Source organism: Thalassophryne amazonica, chromosome 3, assembly GCF_902500255.1.
Source record: "Thalassophryne amazonica chromosome 3, fThaAma1.1, whole genome shotgun sequence".
NCBI lineage: Eukaryota > Metazoa > Chordata > Actinopteri > Batrachoidiformes > Batrachoididae > Thalassophryne > Thalassophryne amazonica.
Genome location: NC_047105.1, coordinates 23008885 through 23030451, shown reverse-complemented (window position 1 = coordinate 23030451; position 21567 = coordinate 23008885). Strand labels below are relative to the sequence as shown.

At 41.9% G+C, this 21567-nt stretch overlaps 1 protein-coding gene across 1 annotated transcript in view; it reads right to left on the bottom strand.

Annotated features, from left to right (window-relative positions):
- The window catches only part of si:dkey-49n23.1 (semaphorin-3D), a 231277-nt gene that overhangs the window by 34424 nt on the left and 175286 nt on the right, over window positions 1–21567 (bottom strand). The window contains exons 9-11 of the mRNA XM_034165916.1: window positions 19043–19157; window positions 18640–18709; window positions 5641–5785 (exon numbers count right to left, since the gene is read on the bottom strand). Of these exons, the coding sequence (XP_034021807.1) occupies window positions 5641–5785; window positions 18640–18709; window positions 19043–19157 (330 nt within the window). The remainder of the gene's footprint in view (window positions 1–5640; window positions 5786–18639; window positions 18710–19042; window positions 19158–21567) is intronic.

Here is a 21567-nt window from a genome sequence, read left to right as displayed (position 1 = left end):
TAGACATACTTGGACTTCACTTGAGTATTTCTGTTTTATACTCATTCTTCACTACATCTCACTGCTTAAATATTGTTCTTTTTACTCCACCACATTGCTCTGACAGCTTTAGCTACAAGTAAGTTTTTGGGTTCCCATTAAAAGTATAAAATTGAATCAATGAATTAATTATAACATCATTAAAGGTTTAATGGTCTGCAGGCTGTAAAGCAATATATACATATATTAGTTCCACTTTTACCAGCTGCAATATTAAAGCAATGAACACATTAATGAATCAGTAATCATAATCCAAATATACATTATTCAACAAGATAATTAAGATAAACAAGATAATTTCTCAACCAAAAGTTCATTGTAATAGATATACGGGATCAAATTGTTTTAAAACACTCTTTTAAATGTGTTTAAAAGTGATTCAACATAAATATACAAACCAGTTTTAATACATTCTCCACCGATGATGAAATGTAGTCATCCTTTTAAATCTAATTAATTTAATTCAGGTTGAACAGCAAGTTCCACACAAAATGGACTGCTTTAAAATACTTTGAAACATATATATTTCAAATGGATGAAGGCCTATAAACTGCTCTCAAACAAAGTTAAAACATGTTAAAATGTTTTTAATGTGGTTAAATTGGTGGTCACGTTTTATGACTTTTCACGCAAAGAACAAACTGCAAGTAATTTTAAACATTGCAAAGAGTTTTTTAAACAATATTAAACATCTTATTCTGAACTGCTTTAAACTGTTCTCAAACAAAGATAAAAAAATCTGTTGTAATGCTATTAATATGATTAAAGGTAATCCACTTTAAGATGTTTTTGACAAGAGATGGATTGTTTGAAAGTGCTTTAAAACATCTTTAAAGGTATTTTATATTAGTATAAACAAGACATCTAATTTTTGAACTGTTGTAAAATACTCTCAAACAAAGGTAAAAATGTATTATGAAAAAAAAGACATTAAAGGCCAAACCTAAAAGTGCTTTTTAACAATGCTCTCAAACAATATTTTGATTTTAATGTGGTTAGTTTCAATGATGCTCCAGTATTTACTTGTTCAAGACGTTCTACACACACACACACACACACACACACACACACACACACACACACACACACACACACACACACACACACACACACACACACACACACACACACACACACACACACACACACACACACAAATGGTGTAAGTGCTATGAAACAAGCTGAAACCAATATGCATAAACTAAAAACTTAAAAAAGAATTCTGATAACTTAAGTTTTGGCTGCTGAAATCTGAACCCGTCTCCTTTCAAGAAACCGCTGCGGCTCACATAATTAATTGTAAAAATACTTAACAGATTCATATATAAAATGACAGTATTCATAGCTTTCAGCTCCACAATATTTTAAAAAATGTTTAAGGGCTGACACACTGTAACTGGGCTTATAATGTTGAAACAAAGAGCAGGACAGATGGATATGTTGAAGGTCCAATAAGAAAATTGCTGAACAGATGAAACTGATGAATGTGAACTGTGCTTAAATAATTTAAATTACAGGAAAAAAAAATCCATTTGAAAGCATTCACAGGATAGAAGGTATTATTTTCCATGTGAGTGCAGAGTCTCAGTCATCGGGGGGTTTCGACCACAGCGCCCCGATGGTTTGTGTTTAATCATTGTGCCCATCCACACATGCACAGACAGACACACACACACTCAGACATGTGACTGACCTCATCCACAGTCGGCCACATCATACAGAAAGACTCCAGAGGCAGAGTAAAATAACACCTGACGAAGGCAATAAAACGTCGGCCTTCTGGAGCCGCTGAGGTTCCCCAGAGGAGGTGACAGCTGTGGTGTTAAATCACTGCAGGTTAACACCTTCACCGCTTCATCAGCTTGTTTTCATTAGCAGCGTCATGCATCATCTCAAACGGGCAGAAGCATCATTCATTCTCCATTCCGCTGTCCAGCCAAATGCTAATTTTTACACGGCCAAGTTGTCTAAATTACCATCAATATTTATTCTTTCTTTACTCTCTGCTGCTCTTTGCTCCAGTTTGACATTTTCATGGGTTATTTTTGTTGAAGCAGCTCAGGATTGTACTGTAATGTGTAATTGTACTGTAATGATGTAAGATGTAATTGTACTGTAATGTTCTCAGGATTCGCTAAAAATAAATGTTTAATGATGCATTTCACTTTATTATTATGAATATACATGTTTTTAACTCAGCCACATGGAGTGTGCAGCCACTACATTCTGAGTGCCGGTCCCAAGCCCGGATAAATGAGGAGGGTTGCTTCAGGAAGGGCATCTGGCGTAAAACAAGCCAACCCAACTATGCAGACTATTCCTATACCGGATCGGTCGCGGCCCGGGTTAACAACGTCTACCACCGGTGCTATTGCCCAACAGGGTGCAGGTGGAAACTGGGCTACTGCTGGGCGAAGACGAAGAAGAAGAGGAGGAAAACGTTGCCACAAACAGTGGGAGAAGAAGAAAACTAGAAGGGTGGAAATGAGAGTGGGGACTTTGAATGTTGGTAGTATGACTGGTTAAGGGAGAGAGTTGGCTGATATGATGGAGAGGAGAAAGGTAGACATATTGTGTGTGCAAGAGACCAAGTGGAAGGGAAGTAAGAGCAGGAGCATCGGCGGTGGGTACAAGTTGTTGTACCATGGTGAGGACAGGAAGAGAAATGGTGTTGGGGTCATTTTAAAGGAAGAGTATGTTAAAAGAGTGTTGGAGGTTAAGTGAGTGTCTGACAGGGTGATGAGTGTGAAGATGGAAATTGAAGGGGTGATGATGAATATCATCAGTGCAAATGCCCCACAGGTAGGTTGTGAGATGAAGGAGAAAGAAGATTTCTGGAGTGTGTTAGATGAGGTGGTGGAGAGTGTGCCCAAGCATGAAAGAGTGGTGATAGGGGCAGACTTCAATGGGCATGTTGGTGAAGGGAACAGAGGTGATGAGGAAGTAATGGGTAGATATGGTATCAAGGATAGGAATGGGGAAGGACAGATGGTAGTTGATTTTGCAAAAAGGATGGAAATGGCTGTGGTGAATACCTACTTTAAGAAAAGGGAGGAGCACAGGGTAACATATAAGAGTGGAGGAAGGTGCACACAGGTGGACTACATTCTTTATAGGAGATGCAAGCTAAAAGAAATCACAGACTGTAATGTGGTAGCAGGAGAGAGTGTCACTAGACAGCATAGGATGGTTGTTTGTAGGATGACTTTAGAGGTAAAGAAGAAGAAGAGAGTGAGAGCTCAACAAAGGATCAGATGGTGGAAGCTGAAGGAGGAAGACTGTTGTATGAAATTTAGCGAGCAGGTGAGAGAAGCACTGGTTGGAGGGGAAGCAATTTTGGATAACTGGAAAAGTACTGCAGATGTGGTGAGGGAGACAGCTAGGGCAGTACTGGGTGTGACATCTGGACAGTGGAAGGAAGACAAGGAGACTTGGTGGTGGAATGAAGAGGTCCAGGAAAGCATAAGGAGAAAGAGGTTGGCAAAAAAGTTTTGGGATAGTCTGAGAGATGAAGAAAGTAGACAGGAGTTAAAGGAGATGCGGCGTAAGGCGAAAAGAGAAGTGGCAAAAGCAAAGGAAAAGGCATATTGCGAGCTGTACAAGAAGTTGAATAGTAAGGAAGGAGAAAAGGACTTGTACCGATTGGCCAGACAAAGGGACAGAGCTGGAAAGGATGTGCAGCAGGTTAGGGTGGTAAAAGATGCACATGGTAATGTGCTGACAAGTGAGGAGTGTGTGCTGAGAAGGCGGAGGGAATATTTTGAAGAGCTGATGAATAAAGAAAATGAGCGAGAGAAAAGGATGGATGATGTGGTGAGAGTAAATCAGGAAGTACAAGAGATTAGCAAAGAAGAAGTGAGGGCTGCTATGAAGAGGATTAAGAGTGGAAAGGCAGTTGGTCCAGATGACATTCCAGTGGAGGCATGGAAATGTCTAGGAGAGATGGCAGTAGAGTTTCTATCCAGATTGTTTAATAAAATCTTGGAAAGTGAGAGGATGCCTGAGGAGTGGAGACGAAGTGTGCTGGTTCCTATTTTCAAGAACAAGGGTGATGTGCAGAGCTGTAGTAACTACAGAGGCATAAAGCTGATCAGCCACAGCATGAAATTATGGGAAAGAGTAGTAGAAGCTAGGCTTAGAAAACAGGTGAAGATCTGTGAACAGCAATATGGTTTCATGCCGAGAAAGAGCACTACAGATGCAATGTTTGCTCTGAGAATACTGTTGGAAAAGTACAGAGAACGACAGAAAGAGTTACATTGTGTGTTTGTGGACTTAGAAAAAGCTTATGACAGGGTGCCAAGAGAAGAGTTGTGGTATTGTATGAGGAAGTCTGGAGTGGCAGAGAAGTATGTTAGGGTAGTGCAGGACATGTACAAGAATAGTGTGACAGCGGTGAGATGCGCAGTCGGAATGACAGACTCATTCAAGGTGGAGGTGGGATTACACCAAGGATCAGCTCTGAGTCCTTTCTTGTTTGCAGTGGTGATGGACAGGTTGACAGATGAGATCAGACAGGAGTCCCCATGGACTATGATGTTTGCAGATGACATTGTGATCTGCAGTGAGAGTAGAGAGCAAGTTCAGTCTAGTCTGGAGAAGTGGAGATATGCTTTGGACAGAAGGGGAATGAAAGTCAGTAGAAGCAAGACTGAGTACATGTGTGTGAATGAGAGGGAGCCCAGTGGAATAGTGCAGTTACAAGGAGTAGAAGTGGTGAAAGTAGATGAGTTTAAATATTTGGGGTCAACTGTTCAAAGTAATGGAGAGTGTGGTAGAGAGGTGAAGAAGAGAGTGCAGGCAGGGTGAAGTGGGTGGAGAAAGGTGGCAGGAGTGATTTGTGACCGAAGAATATCAGCAAGAGTGAAGGGGAAAGTTTACAAAACAGTAGTGAGACCAGCTATGTTGTATGGTTTAGAGACAGTGGCACTAACAAAAAGACAGGAGGCAGAGCTGGAGGTGGCAGAGCTGAAGATGTTGAGATTCTCTTTGGGAGTGACAAGAATGGACAAGATTAGGAATGAACATATCAGAGGGACAGTTCAGGTGGGACGGTTTGGAGACAAAGTTAGAGAGGTGAGATTGAGATGGTTTGGACATGTGCAGAGGAGGGACCCAGGGTATATAGGGAGAAGGATGCTGAGGATGGATCCACTAGGCAGGAGGAGAAGAGGGAGACCAAAGAGGAGGTTCATGGATGTGCTGAGGGAGGACATGCAGGTGGTTGGTGTGACAGAGGAAGATACAGAGGACAGGGTGAGATGGAAACGATTGATCTGCTGTGGCGACCCCTAACGGGAACAGCTGAAAGACAAAGAAGAAGAAGAAGATTATGAATATACATGCTTTTAAAGCTAAGGTGTGTATGATTTATTGACATCTAGTGGTGAGGCTGCAGACTACATTACGCTGTTGCTAATCACAATTCTGTTTCCCTTCATGTTTTTGCTCATTTGGTGATGGGGATCCACGGTCTCATTTGCATTATAATGTTTTTGGTGTTAAAACTTTTTTTTTTTTTTTTTGTAGAATAATGCAGTTTGTGGACTTTGTTGGACAAACCAGAGCTTCAGCTGAGGACAGTTTAGTGCGCACACTCACAGTGCCAGGCCTCGGGTATGGAATGCGGCCCTTGTACTCCACCCAGCGATAGTCTGGTCCCTCTTTGTGGGCAAACGGCCCGTTGAACACGGCCCGGATGGACGCCATGGAATAGACACAAACCGCTGACCCACGAAATATAGAACTGCAAGAGGGAAAAAGATAGAGAGAGGGATGGAGAGGGAATCCAAGGAGGGAGGGAGAGGAGGAACAATAGAAATAAGAAAGTGTGAAAGGGTTTATGAGAGACAGATGACAGAAGAATAAAGGAGGGAAAGAAAAGACCTAATAAATATTCAGTCTGGATCATTTCACGCAGATGAAATGCAACATCAGAGAGCGGACACGCTTCACTTTTTAAATTCAGGATGCAGGTCATCGTCACAAATGAGACGGTTTTTAACATTATGTGCCGTATCTTCCAGCTGGCACAAAACGGCGTAATATAACTGTTATTGCTAATTTACATCCGTCACAGTTTTCACATACAGACTACGTGCGCTGATGTGGGCGTGTGCACATCGTCTGGCACCAAAGAGCATTTATACATGAGAACAGAAAAAACCAGTTCAAAAGTCCAGCTCACTGTTCGTGATATTTAAAGGATCCGCATCCCATGGCGGGTTCATGATGCACATTATGACATCACAGGACCACCGAATTCAACAACAAAATAAATGTTATAACAAATGGAAAAACAACACTGCTTTGTACAATATTATTCTGAGTGTGTGGGGGGGCATCCATTGTTATATGATTTGAATGGAAACTGTAGACTGCTGATAATACATCATTAAGATGAGTAAAAACTCAGCAGTGAGCTTTGATGGCCTCAGAACAGAGCAGTTCCTTGACTGGCCACTTGAGGCTGGCTCCAAAAGTGAGGAAGTTCCCACTCCAGCCCGTCAAAATGTCAGAGTTTAGACAGGAAAATGAATCAATAAAGAAAAAAAAAAAAAAAACATATTTACAGCCTGGTACAAAAATCCCTAAGAAACAAACAAAAAACTGTTTTGGTGTCTACACATAGTTTCCTCTATAATGACAACTCTATGGGGTGAATTTATTTCTAACTTTTTAGTTTAAAAATTTTAAGCCATTAAGTTATGCATAATAAGGGTCGTGGTTGCTTTGAGTGACAGCAGAATGATGTTGTTGAATATTGGCTCCTAATGGATCATCAAATGGATCAATGGCTTGCAAAACTATTCAGCCCCTTGGTATTTCACACATTTCAATTTATTTATGGTCTTTCAAATATTACGAGGTCTGTCAGAAAAGTATCGGACCTTTTTATTTTTTTCAAAAACCATATGGATTTGAATCACGTGTGATTGCATCAGCCAAGCTTGAACCTTCGTGCGCATGCGTGAGTTTTTTTCACGCCTGTCGGTTGTATCATTCATCTGTGAGCAGGCTTTGTGTGAGCACTGGTCCACCCCTCTCGTTGGATTTTTATTGCGAATAAATGTCTGAACGATTTGGAGCTTTGCTGCATCAATTTTTTCCAGAAACTGTGAGAGACCTCCAGGTGGTAACCATTCGGAAAATTCTGTTGGCTTTCAAGGATGATTTTATGGGGATTACACAGATTAAGGAGTGCTCCAGCCAGTTTGAAGACAACCCACAGCTGCTGAGAGCGCGCCGCGCTCCGAGCGCCGATCGACAGGCTGAATCAACCAGATCATTTCCAACGTGAAGGCTTTGTTGATCCAGGATGTCGTCTGACTTACACAAAAATGGCAGGAGACGTGGACATCAGTACTTTTTCGGCACATTCCACTGTTAAAGGAGTTTTTTTCATGGAAAGAAAAGCTGACGGATGCGCCACCGTGCAGCTCAAGGCGCGGGACAAAACCACCTCCGTGTTGGTCTCACAGGACGGCTTTGAGATGGCTTTCAGATGGCTGTCGGTGGGTTTTCAGTCGTGTGACTATCTGAGAAATTGTGGATGAGCCTGGACATGCCAGAACATGTCCTGTGAGGCTTCATCACGGCGTTGTTTTGCGCCATGCGGCTCCACCGCGACGTGCGGAATTCCTCCGCTCCTCTTTCCATGACAAAAACTCCTGTTACAGTGGAATGTGCCATTCATTTCCAAACTGGACGCTGTGTTTTATCCGGGACATCCTCTGACTAGCACAGGAATTGCGGAAGACGTGGACATCAGCATTTTTTCGGCACATTGAGACAGACATGCGGAGGAATTCCGCACGTCGCGGTGGAACCGCATGGCGCAAAGCAACGCCGTGATGAAGCCTCACAGGACATGTTCTGTCATGTCCAGGCTCATCCACAATTTCTCGGTTAGTCACACGACTGAAAACCCACCGACAGCCATCTGAAAGCCATCTCAAAGCCATCCTGTAAGACCAACACGGAGGTGGTTTTGTCCCGCGCCATGAGCGGCACGGTGGCGCATCCGTCTGCTTTTCTTTCCATGAAAAAAACTCCTTTAACAGTGGAATGTGCCGAAAAAGTGCTGATGTCCATGTCTCTTGCCATTTTTGTGTAAGTCAGACGACGTCCCGGATCAACAAAGCCTTCACGTTGGAAATGATCTGGTTGATTCAGCCTGTCGATCAGCGCTTGGAGCGTGGCGCGCTCTCAGCAGCTGTGGGCGGTCTTTAAACCGGCTGGAGCACTCCTCAATCTGTGTAATCCCCATAAAATCATCCCTGAACGCCAACAGAATTTTCCGAACGGTGTCCACCTGGAGGTCTCTCACAGTTTCTGGAAAAAATTGATGCAGTAAAGTTCCAAATCATTCAGACATTTATTCGCAGTAAAAATCCAACGAGAGGGGTGGACCACTGTTCACACAAAGCCTGCTCACAGGCGAATGACGCAACCGACAGGCGTGAAAAAACTCACGCATGCGCACGAAGGTTCAAGCTTGGCTGATGCAATCACACGTGATTCAAATCCATATGGTTTTTGAAAAAAATAAAAAGGTACGATACTTTTCTGACAGACCTCGTAAAAGTAAATCAGGCTTCTCAATATAAAAAAATTGGAAAATTATGTTCCTTAAACTCAAAATGAAAACAAATCTCTACAACTTGATATGAATTAATTAAAAATATAAAAGCCAAGATGGCGGCTGCATAAGTTATGGCCCCCTCTGGTATAATACCTGTAAATAATCAGCTTTATTGCCAGTTTTCTTCAGATAAGTCACAGGATGGCTACATGAACATTTCCAAGTCAGTGGATATGTCTTGGAATTTATTTACATAAATTATGAAGAAATACAAACAGTATGGCACTCTATGGTAAAACCTGTATGGAGCAGACAGTTCTCACAAATTGAGTGACTGTGCAAGAAGGAAAAGAGTGAGGAAAGCCACCAAGACACTCACACAACCCAGAAGAAGTTACATGCTTCTGTGTCTGTGATTGGAGAAATTGTGCATAGTGCAAGTTTTGCATCATCAGTTATACAGCTTCATGATGATGGTATAGAGGAGGATTTATATAGAGATTTGTTTTCTATTTGAGTTTAAGGAACATAAATTTCCAAATTTTTATATTGAGAAGCCTGATTTATTTTTTGTATTTGAAATGCCATAAACAAATTAAAATGCGTGAAATACCAAGGGGCTGAATACTTTTGCAAGCCACTCTAAGGCCCCCAGGAGCCACTATTTTGGTCAAGTGAAATTATCATGTGATTTTATTTTGGATGCAAAAGCATTTGCACTTTTAGGAGCTACTGGTACCTTGATCTGTTCGACCGAGTTAATCCAGGATTACTGATAAAATCAGCAGGTCATAATTTTTAATCCCCACATCAAAGCAAAATTTAATGAGAACCACTGTGCAGTCTCCAAAAATATGATTTACAAACACTCAAACAGAGGTTAGCCTGTTAGCTTAGCTTGCCAGGAACTCAAAGCTAGGGGGCAAGTGATGTGTCTCAGTGTGGACTTGTTCTTCCTTCTTTCCTATTTCTTTCATTTATACAATTAATGTGTAAAGTCACCCAGCAAGTGCTGTGCAGCAAATAAACATCACTCCCCAAAACCAAAAGATGTTCCAGAGAAAGACCACCTCTCCCTACTGGAGACTGGGTTTGAGCTTAGTGAGGGACAAATCACGCAGGTTATAAATGCACAGTGGTCCGTGCACAATTGTCACACAAAACCATCCAGGCCAGAGGTGTTAATCCATCCATCATACCGGTTAATACACTTCCAGCATTTATTTATTTATTTATTTTATTTATTTTTAGAATTTGAATTTATTAGGCACCAATATTTACAAAAAAAAAAAATCAATAAAAACAAAACAAAAGTTACAGGAAAGAAATAACAAGAAAACAATGTACATAGGGCCCAAAAGGTGTAGGCAGAAGCAACGCTCATCAATGCCTACATCCACCCGTACAGTCAAATCAACCCAAGCAAAGTGCCAGTTCATACACCTTCATTTCCAACAAAGTCTGACCAGTAATAGCTCATAACTACAGCTGAGGGAAGTGAGTACTTCACAACAACTCCTATTTCATTCTAGCTACCCCGGTACTTATTCAATAGTAAGAACTCAAATGAAGCCGATTCATCATACAACACAACTCAACATTTTTCATCAGATACATATCCAGCAAACACCCTTTCTTTGTATAAATATTTAAACTGGTTGATATTTGGACATCGTTTGAGTTTCTCAGGTAGCTTATTCCATTTTTTTGGGGGGGGGGGTCCCCCCCACAAATAGAGACACAGAAGCATTTCCTGGTCGTCCTTGCACCAGCAATTTTAAAATGATACAAAATGACAATTTGTTCATATTGAACCAGCTCTTCAACTTTATCATTTCAGATCCCAAATCAACTAATAATTGTTGCAAATTATCTCCTGAACAAAATAAGTTTGTGTCATCTGCAAAGAAAACTGCTTTAAACACATCCGAGACTTTATATAAATCATTGATATACAATATAAATAATTTTGGTGGCAACACAGAATTCCACAAACGATGTCCAGATATGAAGAACAGCAGTCCCCAAGTTCAACAAACTGTTTCTGGTTTTGTAAATAGCTTTTAATCCAATTCAGGGAAACTCGTCTGATCCCATAAAGCTCCATCTTTTGAAATAATATGTTGTCATTGATTGTGTCAAAAGCCTTTTTTAAGTCAATAAATAATCCTATTACTATTTTCCTTTGATCCACATGTTTATTGATCTCTTCTATTGCATCCAACAAAGCCAGTGCTGTGGACCTTTTTGCTCAAAACCCATACTGACTATCATTAAGCAAGTTGTGTCGTTCAATAAATTTATCCAATCTGTTATTGTAAAGTTTTTCAAATATCTTTGAAAATTGTGACAATAAAGACACGGGCCTATAGTTAGTAAAAATATGTTTGTCACCAGATTTGAATAAAGGTATCACTTTTGTTACGTTCATACCATTTGGGACAATTCCAGTTTGAAATGATTTATTAAATATATATCCTAATGGTTTAGCAATTTCTGTAATTATTTGCTTTAAGGATATATGTACATCATTATGGTCAGTTTACTTTTTGCTTTTACATGTACTGACTACCTTAGTATATGGATTTCTGTCAATTAATTTATGATTTTCCCATGGGCTGTGTGGAATGTTAGCTGCCAAATCTGGCCCAACATTAGCAAAAAAATTATTGAAACTGTTAACAACTTGGTTCGTGTTGTATTCATCCTTGGTGTTATAAGTAAAGTATTTTGGGTAGTTCTTTGCCTTTGGTTTATTTGCTATAATGCTATTCAATATTTTCCATGTTTCCTTTATGTTATTTTTATTATCATTTAGTATTTTTGCAAAGTATGATTTTTTGCAGGTCCGCATAATGGTTGTTAATTTATTTTTATAGTCCTTATATTTAATCTCAGTCTCTCTTGATTTGTTTCTAATAAACTCTCTATATAGCATATTTTTCTTCTTGCAAGCCTTTTGCAGCCCTTTTGTTATCCATGGACACTCCTTATATTTATTATTTACAGTGTACAGTATAATTGAACAGTTTTTGTTGTATATATCAAGGAATATATTTTCAAATTCGGCAAATGCTAAATTAGCAAATTTTGTGGCACTTTTGCCAGCTGCAAAAGCGTGTGCACGCTTCATTCATGCAAAACTGTTCCCTGACCAGAAACCACCTGTCAATGCATCCTCTCAAAAACACCTTCCTAGAATATGGTGAACTGAGTGTTACAGGTGATGAGAACCACTGTGATTGGTTGATTTGATGTTATGACCACAGTAACTAAGGGAAATAGTGCCAACTCTGAAAAGTGCAACAGAACGGACATTCAATCTTGAACACCAAGTCGAAAACTCTGGCAAGATCCATGAAGAAGAGGTCTGCCGATCTGACATCACTGGAAGGCATTCAGATTGGGCATTGGAAACACCAATGCTGAGTTATCGACTTCTGATGTGCAAAAGAGCGCAGCATGAATCCAGTGCCTTTGCACTCAGCACCCTGGTTTGTACCTATGATGGCGGTTCGACTGGAAACGGGCGCTCATTGTACAGAAATACCAGAGGTTCAGTGTCAAACAGAGAAAGAGAGCAAAGGAGCAAACAAAGTAGGAAAAACAGGGCAGGGAAGGAAGGTGCCCAGTGAGGAAGGATGAAAAGGAAGGAAGGAGAGAAGGAAGGGAGGTGAGAAGAGAAAAAGGAGGGAGGCACACAGAGGTGGGAGTTACTTTTAGAGATCAGGGTTACAACAACACAGCCGCCTGGGCCTCTTCACCTTTGACCCCGACAGCCACCCACACCTGACCTATGACCATGCACACTACTGGGTGTGCACATGCCACGCTGGTTGTGAGTGTGCACATGTGTGGAGGAAGGCATGGCTCGGTCTGACCATCGATCTCAAACAGCTTCCTTCCATTGTTGAGAAAAGTTTACATTCGAAAAGTCTCAAGAAGATAAAATCGAAATCTGTTTTATTTTTTATCAGCTGTGCTTGAACAAATAAACATTTAAATTCACAAAAAAACATATTAATAAGTCTATCTTTCTCTCTGTTTCATTTGCATTAATAAACAGACATGAAGAGAAACCAGTAGAATGTAGAGACAGTTAACTACAATAAGAGAAGATAGAAAGTTCAGTGTCTCATAAAACGTCAACATCTGTCAGTCAAAGCAAATCACATGATCTCCAACCTCCTGTGCAGCTGTCAGCGATCCGGTCCTGGAGTATGTGCTGGTGCTGCCTGCTGCTACATTCACCAGACTAAAGAACCACCCTGAGACTTAGTTTACTTTGTCCAGAACAATCAACAAACATAATAAAACCTGGTTCTTGGTCAGCAACCTGCCAGGCAGATACTTGGTCCATCCCCACCTTTTAAAAGTAACCAACATCTGCTGCAGCCAGATGGAATGTGGGAAACGTGGCCTTCTCAAGTTGATGGTGACATCAACATTAAGAAACCTACAGACTGGACCGTACACACAGATTCCCACCACATGACCAAAACGTAGCTGACGTTCCCTCAAGATGCAAGTAGCACACCTCAGCTGTGCCTCCCTAAGTAACCATTCAGTTGACACAAAGTCATTCCAGCAGTACCCAAAGATCCTCCAGGGAGATCTACAACCAAAGACATCCAGTCGTCACCTTAGGTCACTGCTTAGAGTAAAGGTGCCTTGACACTTGCACGCATTTAATCCCTGCACTTCCACACAATTCGTCGTGCCATTGCAACCCGCTGTGTTCCACTGGATGCTGCGTTATGTAAAATAATTATTTTGTAGCGGATTAATCATTCACTCTCAGAGTTTGGCTGATGAAACCACCTCTAATCGCGCTTCATGATGTGGAGAACGCATTTAGATTAGTCTAAAAGGTAATGATTTGTAATAGTTTATATTGTAATAGTTTGGTAAAACAGTTTCGTTTTCATTCCTTCTAATGAGTATCTATAAAATTATGTTTATTATAGATTTAACATCTCCTCATAATCGTTCAGATGAGCTGCGCTGTGATGTGCTGCGCTGACGCAATGACACGCACTCACACACAGTGTTTTTTAATTGTTTGCGAAATGTTCATGTATATAGTTCACATAATTAATGCATGCCAAAGATTTTGAACATTTCAAAATTTTCTTTGCGCACTTGCACACAGCCGCACACAGTTTATAAAGAGTTTACTCTCTGGCACGGCAGACTGCGTACCAGTGCGCAGATCAAATTCATGCAAGTGTCAAGGTACCTTAAGACAGCAAGCACCACGACCCTAAACACTTGGATGTTCTCTTACAAAGGCGTCAGCATCAACAAATACCTCTAACCCCAACGGCTCTTCTCAGACATGACTTGATCTCAAAGGCTGACGAGATAAGTGAACGTTTCTACAAGTTCAACACTTTCATTGCACACACAGCTGAGTCCAGGAGGTCACTCAAATTCCAGGCACTCAAATTCCAGTCAATTCCAGGCACTTTGCCTTCAACACAGTGATCCAAAAACTAAAGTGCATCAGGTCACGTTTGGGATCATGTGCGAGTGCTGCACTTTGCTGCAGTCACCATGTAACTGAACTGCTTTGGATCTGGATTGGCAATCATTCAGGTGGACATGTGGTCCACTCCTATCTCCTAAAAATACTCATCTACTATCTGATGCACCCGGACGGTACTTTGGCCTCCCTTTGGTTTCATCCAGTTTCTTCAGCAATGAAGAACTTGTGTGTTGGATCATGCTGCTGATGATCCCTGATGTCGACTGTAATGAACATCATCTGTATCTTCTTAAATAACAGCTCAGACAAAACAAAGTCATTCCATCAGTACCAAAGAATTATTCTAATGTAAAGGCACACGCCAACTACATTTTCCCTTCTGGTAATATTTAAAGCAATTCAGCGCTCCATTAAAAAAAAGGGGTGGGGGGCAGACAGACTGCAACTCGGGGACGGGCAAGTCAGATTTTATATCTCCGTGGGATCTGATTTACATTTGGGTCTTGAACTTAAGCTCATGCCATTAAGTCACCACATCACTGCTACACTCATGAATGACAGCAGATGTTATGTGCTTGGAGTTGTTGAAAAGAGCTCCTGAAGTATCACGACTTTGAATATTTAACCACTTTATGAAAGGCAAAAACCCCAAACTGTTCGTTGAACAACTTTACACACTGCATAAAGAACAAGACCAATCCGAGCTTTCTGAAATCCGCCAATCCGGATCTGGATCACCTCCAAAATTCAGTGGAGTCTTCCATGCCCTAATATCTATCTGTGGTGCAAATTTGGTTAGAATCTGTGAAGTAGTTTTGACATAATCTTTCAAACCCTATATAAAGGTTTGGACTTTGGGAAGTCCAGACCAAGACTGCGACCAGTTTTGATGAAGGGAGCTGAGGTGGAGGCTGTGGATTCCTACAAGTACCTCGGGCTATGGTTGGACAACAAACTGGACTGGACGACCCACAGCAACCACCTGTACAGGAAGGGACAGAGCAGGCTGGACTTTCTAAGGAGGCTGCAGTTGTTTAACATCTTCAAGAAACTCCTTTGGATGTTCTACCAATACACAGTAGCCAGCATCCTCTTTTACACTGTAGTGTGCTGGTGGGGGCAGCAAATCCAAGGAGGACACATCCAGGCTGGACAAACTGATCAGGTGGACTGGCTCTGTGGTTGGCATGAAGCTGGACTCTCTGGTGATGGTGGCAGAGGAGAGAACACTGGACAAACTGCTGGACATTATGGATGATGCCAGTCACCCTCTGCACACCGTCATCAGCAAGTCGAGGAGCCTCTTCAGCCACAGACTGCTCCTTCCCAAGTGCAGAACCAACAGAATGAAAAACTCCTTTGTCCTTCAGGACATCAGACTGCACACCTCCTCACTCAGGGGGAGGAGTAACAGGAAGACAGAGGATGGGAAGGAGAGGAACAGTAGTAGCCAGTAAAACAGAAACGAGCAGTATGTCTGGTATTTATATCTGCAAATTATTGCTCTGTGTGCTTCTTACCCTGTGTGCTGCTATACAATGCTGCTGGAACCTCAAATTCCCTGAGGGAATCTTCCCAAGGGATCAATGAAGTTCTAGCTAATCAAATCAAATCAAATCAATTTCATTTATATAGCGCCAAATCACAACAAACAGTTGCCCCAAGGCACTTCATATTGCAAGGCAACGCCATACAATAATTACAGAAAAACCCCAATGGTCAAAACGACCCCCTGTGAGCAAGCACTTGGCGACAGTGGGAAGGAAAAACTCCCTTTTAACAGGAAGAAACCTCCAGCAGAACCAGGCTCAGGGAGGAGCAGTCTTCTGCTGGGACTGGTTGGGGCTGAGGGAGAGAACCAGGAAAAAGAGGGTGTCTGTCTCCCTGATCCGAATTGGGAACTGGTTCCAGAGGAGAGGAGCCTGAAAGCTGACGGCTCTGCCTCCCATTCTACTCTTACAAACCCTAGGAACTACAAGTAAGCCTGCAGTCTGAGAGCGAAGCGCTCTATTGGGGTGATATGGTACTATGAGGTCCCTAAGATAAGATGGGACCTGATTATTCAAAACCTTATAAGTAAGAAGAAGAATTTTAAATTCTATTCTAGAATTAACAGGAAGCCAATGAAGAGAGGCCAATATGGGTGAGATATGCTCTCTCCTTCTAGTCCCTGTCAGTACTCTAGCAGCAGCATTTTGAATTAACTGAAAGCTTTTCACGGAACTTTTAGGACAACCTGATAATAATGAATTACAATAGTCCAGCCTAGAGGAAATAAATGCATGAATTAGTTTTTCAGCATCACTCTGAGACAAGACCTTTCTAATTTTAGAGATATTGCGCAAATGCAAAAAAGCAGTCCTACATATTTGTTTAATATGCACACTGAATGACATATCCTGATCAAAAATGACTCCAAGATTTCTCACAGTATTACTAGAGGTCAGGGTAATGCCATCCAGAGTAAGGATCTGGTTAGACACCATGTTTCTAAGATTTGTGGGGCCAAGTACAATAACTTCAGTTTTATCTGAGTTTAAAAGCAGGAAATTAGAGGTCATCCATGTCTTTATGTCTGTAAGACAATCCTGCAGTTTAGCTAATTGGTGTGTGTCCTCTGGCTTCATGGATAGATAAAGCTGAGTATTATCTGCGTAACAATGAAAATTTAAGCAATGCTGTCTAATAATACTGCCTAAGGGAAGCATGTATAAAGTGAATAAAATTGGTCCTAGCACAGAACCTTGTGGAACTCCATAATTAACCTTAGTCTGTGAAGAAGATTCCCCATTTACATGAACAAATTGTAATCTATTAGATAAATATGATTCAAACCACAGCAGCGCAGTGCCTTTAATACCTATGGCATGCTCTAATCTCTGTAATAAAATTTTATGGTCAACAGTATCAAAAGCAGCACTGAGGTCTAACAGAACAAGCACAGAGATGAGTCCACTGTCTGAGGCCATATGAAGATCATTTGTAACCTTCACTAATGCTGTTTCTGTACTATGATGAATTCTAAACCCTGACTGAAACTCTTCAAATAGACCATTCCTCTGCAGATGATCAGTTAGCTGTTTTACAACTACCCTTTCAAGAATTTTTGAGAGAAAAGGAAGGTTGGAGATTGGCCTATAATTAGCTAAGATAGCTGGGTCAAGTGATGGCTTTTTAAGTAATGGTTTAATTACTGCCACCTTAAAAGCCTGTGGTACATAGCCAACTAATAAAGACAGATTGATCATATTTAAGATCGAAGCATTAATTAATGGTAGGGCTTCCTTGAGCAGCCTGGTAGGAATGGGGTCTAATAGACATGTTGATGGTATGGAGGAAGTAACTAATGAAAATAACTCAGACAGAACAATCGGAGAGAAAGAGTCTTATCTAATCTAACGTGAAATCTTGATCCAGAATCCGGATCACCTCCAGAATTCAGTGGAGCGGTCCATGGCCTACTATCTATCTGTGGTGAAAATTTCATCTAAATCCGTACAGTAGTTTTGCTGTAATCCTGCTAACAGACAGACAAATAAATAAACAACGATGATTTTATTACTTCCTTGGTGGACGTAATAAAATAAAACATCTTTATGCACTGCAACAGCTGCAGTCTCACTCATGTATGGCTGTGAGACTTGGACGCTAGTCAGTGACCGAAGGCAACAACTGGATGGCTTTGGTGCCTGGTTTCTTCGGAGGGTCCATATCACTTGTATTGTCAGGGAACGTCGTCAGCTACAACGTTTTGGCCATGTGGTCCGTTTCTCGACATTGAAGACTCCAGTGGCTGGAGAAGGCCAAGGGAATGCCTACATTTCACCTGGCTGCTGCAGAGAGATGGCTACTTTTGATAGGTGAGGTTGGACCAATGGTCTTCCTTGGTGGTTTCCATCCAGGACCCAGGGCAGTTCTGTGTTGTGGTGGATGCGTTAACACCGGGCACCAGAGTATTCCTCTCAGACCTGACAAACGAGCACACAAGCTGCACTAACTCACGGTAAACTGGGCAAACACTGACAGGCTTACCACTGACAAGTGATACCTTTGCACAGAAGGCTTTTAAAAAGAACATTTTGACCTTTTTCCTTTTATAGGAAAGCCATTATTGCGCTCACAATATTTTTGCAAATTATACTCCATTAACTTTAGACATTTTGACCCCAAAATCACCATGCTTCTTGGAGTCACTATGTGTAATGCATACACCACGTTTGGTGACAATCGGGCCAGTACAACTGAGGTAATATCACTCACAAATCAAATGTCACATGACTGACTGACCCTCCACACACAGTGACATCCAGCCCATTAGGTGTGTTGTGGGGAAAAGTACCCCATCTCTCACGCTAGACTCTTCCACCAGGAAGCATGAAAAAAACAACTCAGCATCAAAACATCTCTTCCTTAGAGGAGGCAACAATGTAAATCCTTATGAAAAAGTCCACAACTGCTTGACTTTGACGAACAAACACACTTTCCAAGTGTGTCAATAGGGTAATGATATGACTGAACGGAGGTTCACCTGGAAGTGCTGAAGACTCCGTAGATGGTTGGATTTTGAGGATCCTTCATCTCCAGAACAAAGATGTCCTCTGAGGAAACAGAGTGTCATTTTAACAGTGCTGTGTTGTTTTAAAGTTGGCCAGCTGTGGTGCACATCAGTCTGTTTAAACAGATTCACAGAAATATTCAACTGGAATATTTAACTTGGCACTGCGATGAGAGGCGATGAAAGGAATGGGAGGAGACAGAGGGAAGGAAAGGAGGGACATTCCAGCTTGTCAAAGTGCATCTAAAATTTATGGTTAATGAAGATGAAGTCAGAGAGAAAGAGCGAGCACATCAAAGGTCCAATCCAGAGCAGTTGAACCAGAAAAGGAGGACAGGCAATGAGAAAAGAAACAAGGGCAGGAACGTGGTGTTACCTAGCTCGTCAAAGTGGGTGTCAACTCCAGAGGGACCAGGAACAGAACAAACCAGTCGGGCCTTCAGGAAGGTGGTCCAACGGTTGATCAGACTCCTCTTCCCTCCTATGTCATTCTGGATTGACAGAACAAGAGAGAAGGGGGGAAGAGTTTTAGTTTTGGGAACTGATGATATGGCTGGAAGAAAATACGTGTCCATTTCTGCCTGGATTTGAACAACTACAGGGGTATTACACTGGTCTCTGTCTCTGACAAGGCTTCAGTCCCAGTAACGAGCTGCTCAGCAACCACATGACCCATGAGGATGAGAAATGTCTGGGAAGACCTCATGGAGTCGGGACATTTTTGGACAGAGATGTTGATGTCTTGCAGGAGGATAGTGGTCCTGGTCTGCAGGGTCCTGACACTTTTATTCTTACTCAATGATTGACTTTGACTCCAACCACTGACCCGAGGCAATGACTGGATGTCTTTAACACTCTTGTGTTTCTGAAGAACACTTGGGTACAACTTTAATGACTTTGTGTCAAATGAGCCTGCATTATATCCAGAGTATAAACTGCATCTATCAAAAAAATGTATTACAAAGAGGTCAAAATCATACACAAGTTGCACTGGAGTAGACGTCTCACCTTTTTTTTCTGTATGTGGAACTCACTTTGTCACACAGCACTTCCCCTGGGGGAGAATTTAACAATGGATGGGAACTCAGCACAGAACTCATGTGCACACCTCAGTATGAACTGTTACTTAACAAAAGGACTTTTTGTTTAGTGCTTTGGTAGATAGGAAAGCCTGATATAAATTATTCTTCTTCTACTATTACTGTTATTATTTGGTGTGTAAGTCCCACCTGAATCAACCCTATCTCATGCCATTTTGTGATGGCCTCACGAAAAGTAAATTAATATATTAGTTTACGATACTGTCACAAAAAATCCTGCATTTTCATGATGGGAGCACAATTTCTTTTTGTGATGGGAGCACAAAATGCGGGGTGATGTGTGTGTGGGGGGGGGGGGGGAGTTTGGGGGGTTATGGTCAGCCCAGTCTGATGCTTTACTCGTGCCCCATCACAAAAATGGGGCACTTTTCTTGGCACAATTTTTTTTATTTTACTATTTATAATCCTCCCTCTTCTCCTAACTCTAACCATAACCATAACCTAAGTGTCTCCCTTCCCTAACCCTAAGCATAACCCTCCAGACTCCCCCGTCACCCCGCATTTCGTGCCACCATCCCAAAAGGAATTTGTGCCCCTGTCATGAAAAGTGCCCCACTTTCATGACGATATCACAAACCCATAGATTAACTGTCTTTTCATAATGCCATCACGAATTACCATGAGACTGGGTTGTTAGGGTTATGGTTAGGGTTAGGGGAAGGGGTAGGTGTTGTGTGTTGGGGGGTGTGGCTGGATATTTTGGTGTTCTTTTCTTTTCTTTGCTCTTCAGGTGGCATGGAAACTGATTTGTCTGTGGAGAAGGTGCTGGCTGAAGAGTCCTCACCCTCATCAACATCATGTGCAGCACCTGTGAATGGTGCTCACATGCAACCTTAAAGACTTTCAGCTGAAGCAGATAATTGGATGGCGTTCTGCATTTAAGTCATGTGTGATTCAAGCAGAACTGCCGGGAACTCGACCTTGTGATGTTCATTTGTGAGACGCTGAGGACCGTGCCTGGGTTTGACACATCGAGCCCGTGAAGCAAGGAAGGGTGAGGACACATGCTGTCAGCACACATCAAAGGTGATTAAGTGTTTGACTAATTGTTGATAGTAACTTGGTGTTTTGTTACACAGTATACTTGAATTGTGATGAGAATTGTGCAGCTTGCTTCTCACTGCTGTGGCGTGCGGATAAGTGATCCTCCACCTGTTGTGAGAAGCTGCTCATTTGCATAAAGTTAAAAAAGATACAGACCTGAATGTGTTGCTGATAGCGTGTGTCTTTTGAAAGATATTGTTGTAACTGCTGACTTACCTCACCTCTTCTTTGCTTCACAGAGAGTCAGTTTGTCGTGTCCACCTGGGGGGTGTTTGGCGGTGGTAGTGGGTCCGGGAGCGCCGGGCTTTGATCTTTACGGGTGCTGGAGAGCGTGCCAACAGTCACTCCACCAGAAGGACGCTATTTTTATTTTTACACTTTTTATGCACCAGCGGTGAAATAAATATATTGTTTTTGGAACCGCTTTTCTGGTTATTTTTAGCGCTGGGTTCCGTCTGACGCAGGTCCGCTCCTCAACCCGCGTCGACACATAACAGTAGTTCCCGGCCATTCCATAATGGACCCAGCGGCAGAGGCGGTTCCTTTTGCCGAAAAAGTTCAAGAACACTTGGAGAAAATATGGAAGCAATTACAGCATCTCGCAAACCAAATTAAACAAACAGGCGCCCGTGTTACGGAGCTTGCAGCGCAAGCCGTTCCGCTTCCTGCTGCTCCAGCTGCGGCATCATCGATACTAGTGCAGATAACTCCGTCACCCAGAGATTCGGCGTCCGAACCGATTGTTTGTCGTCCGGAG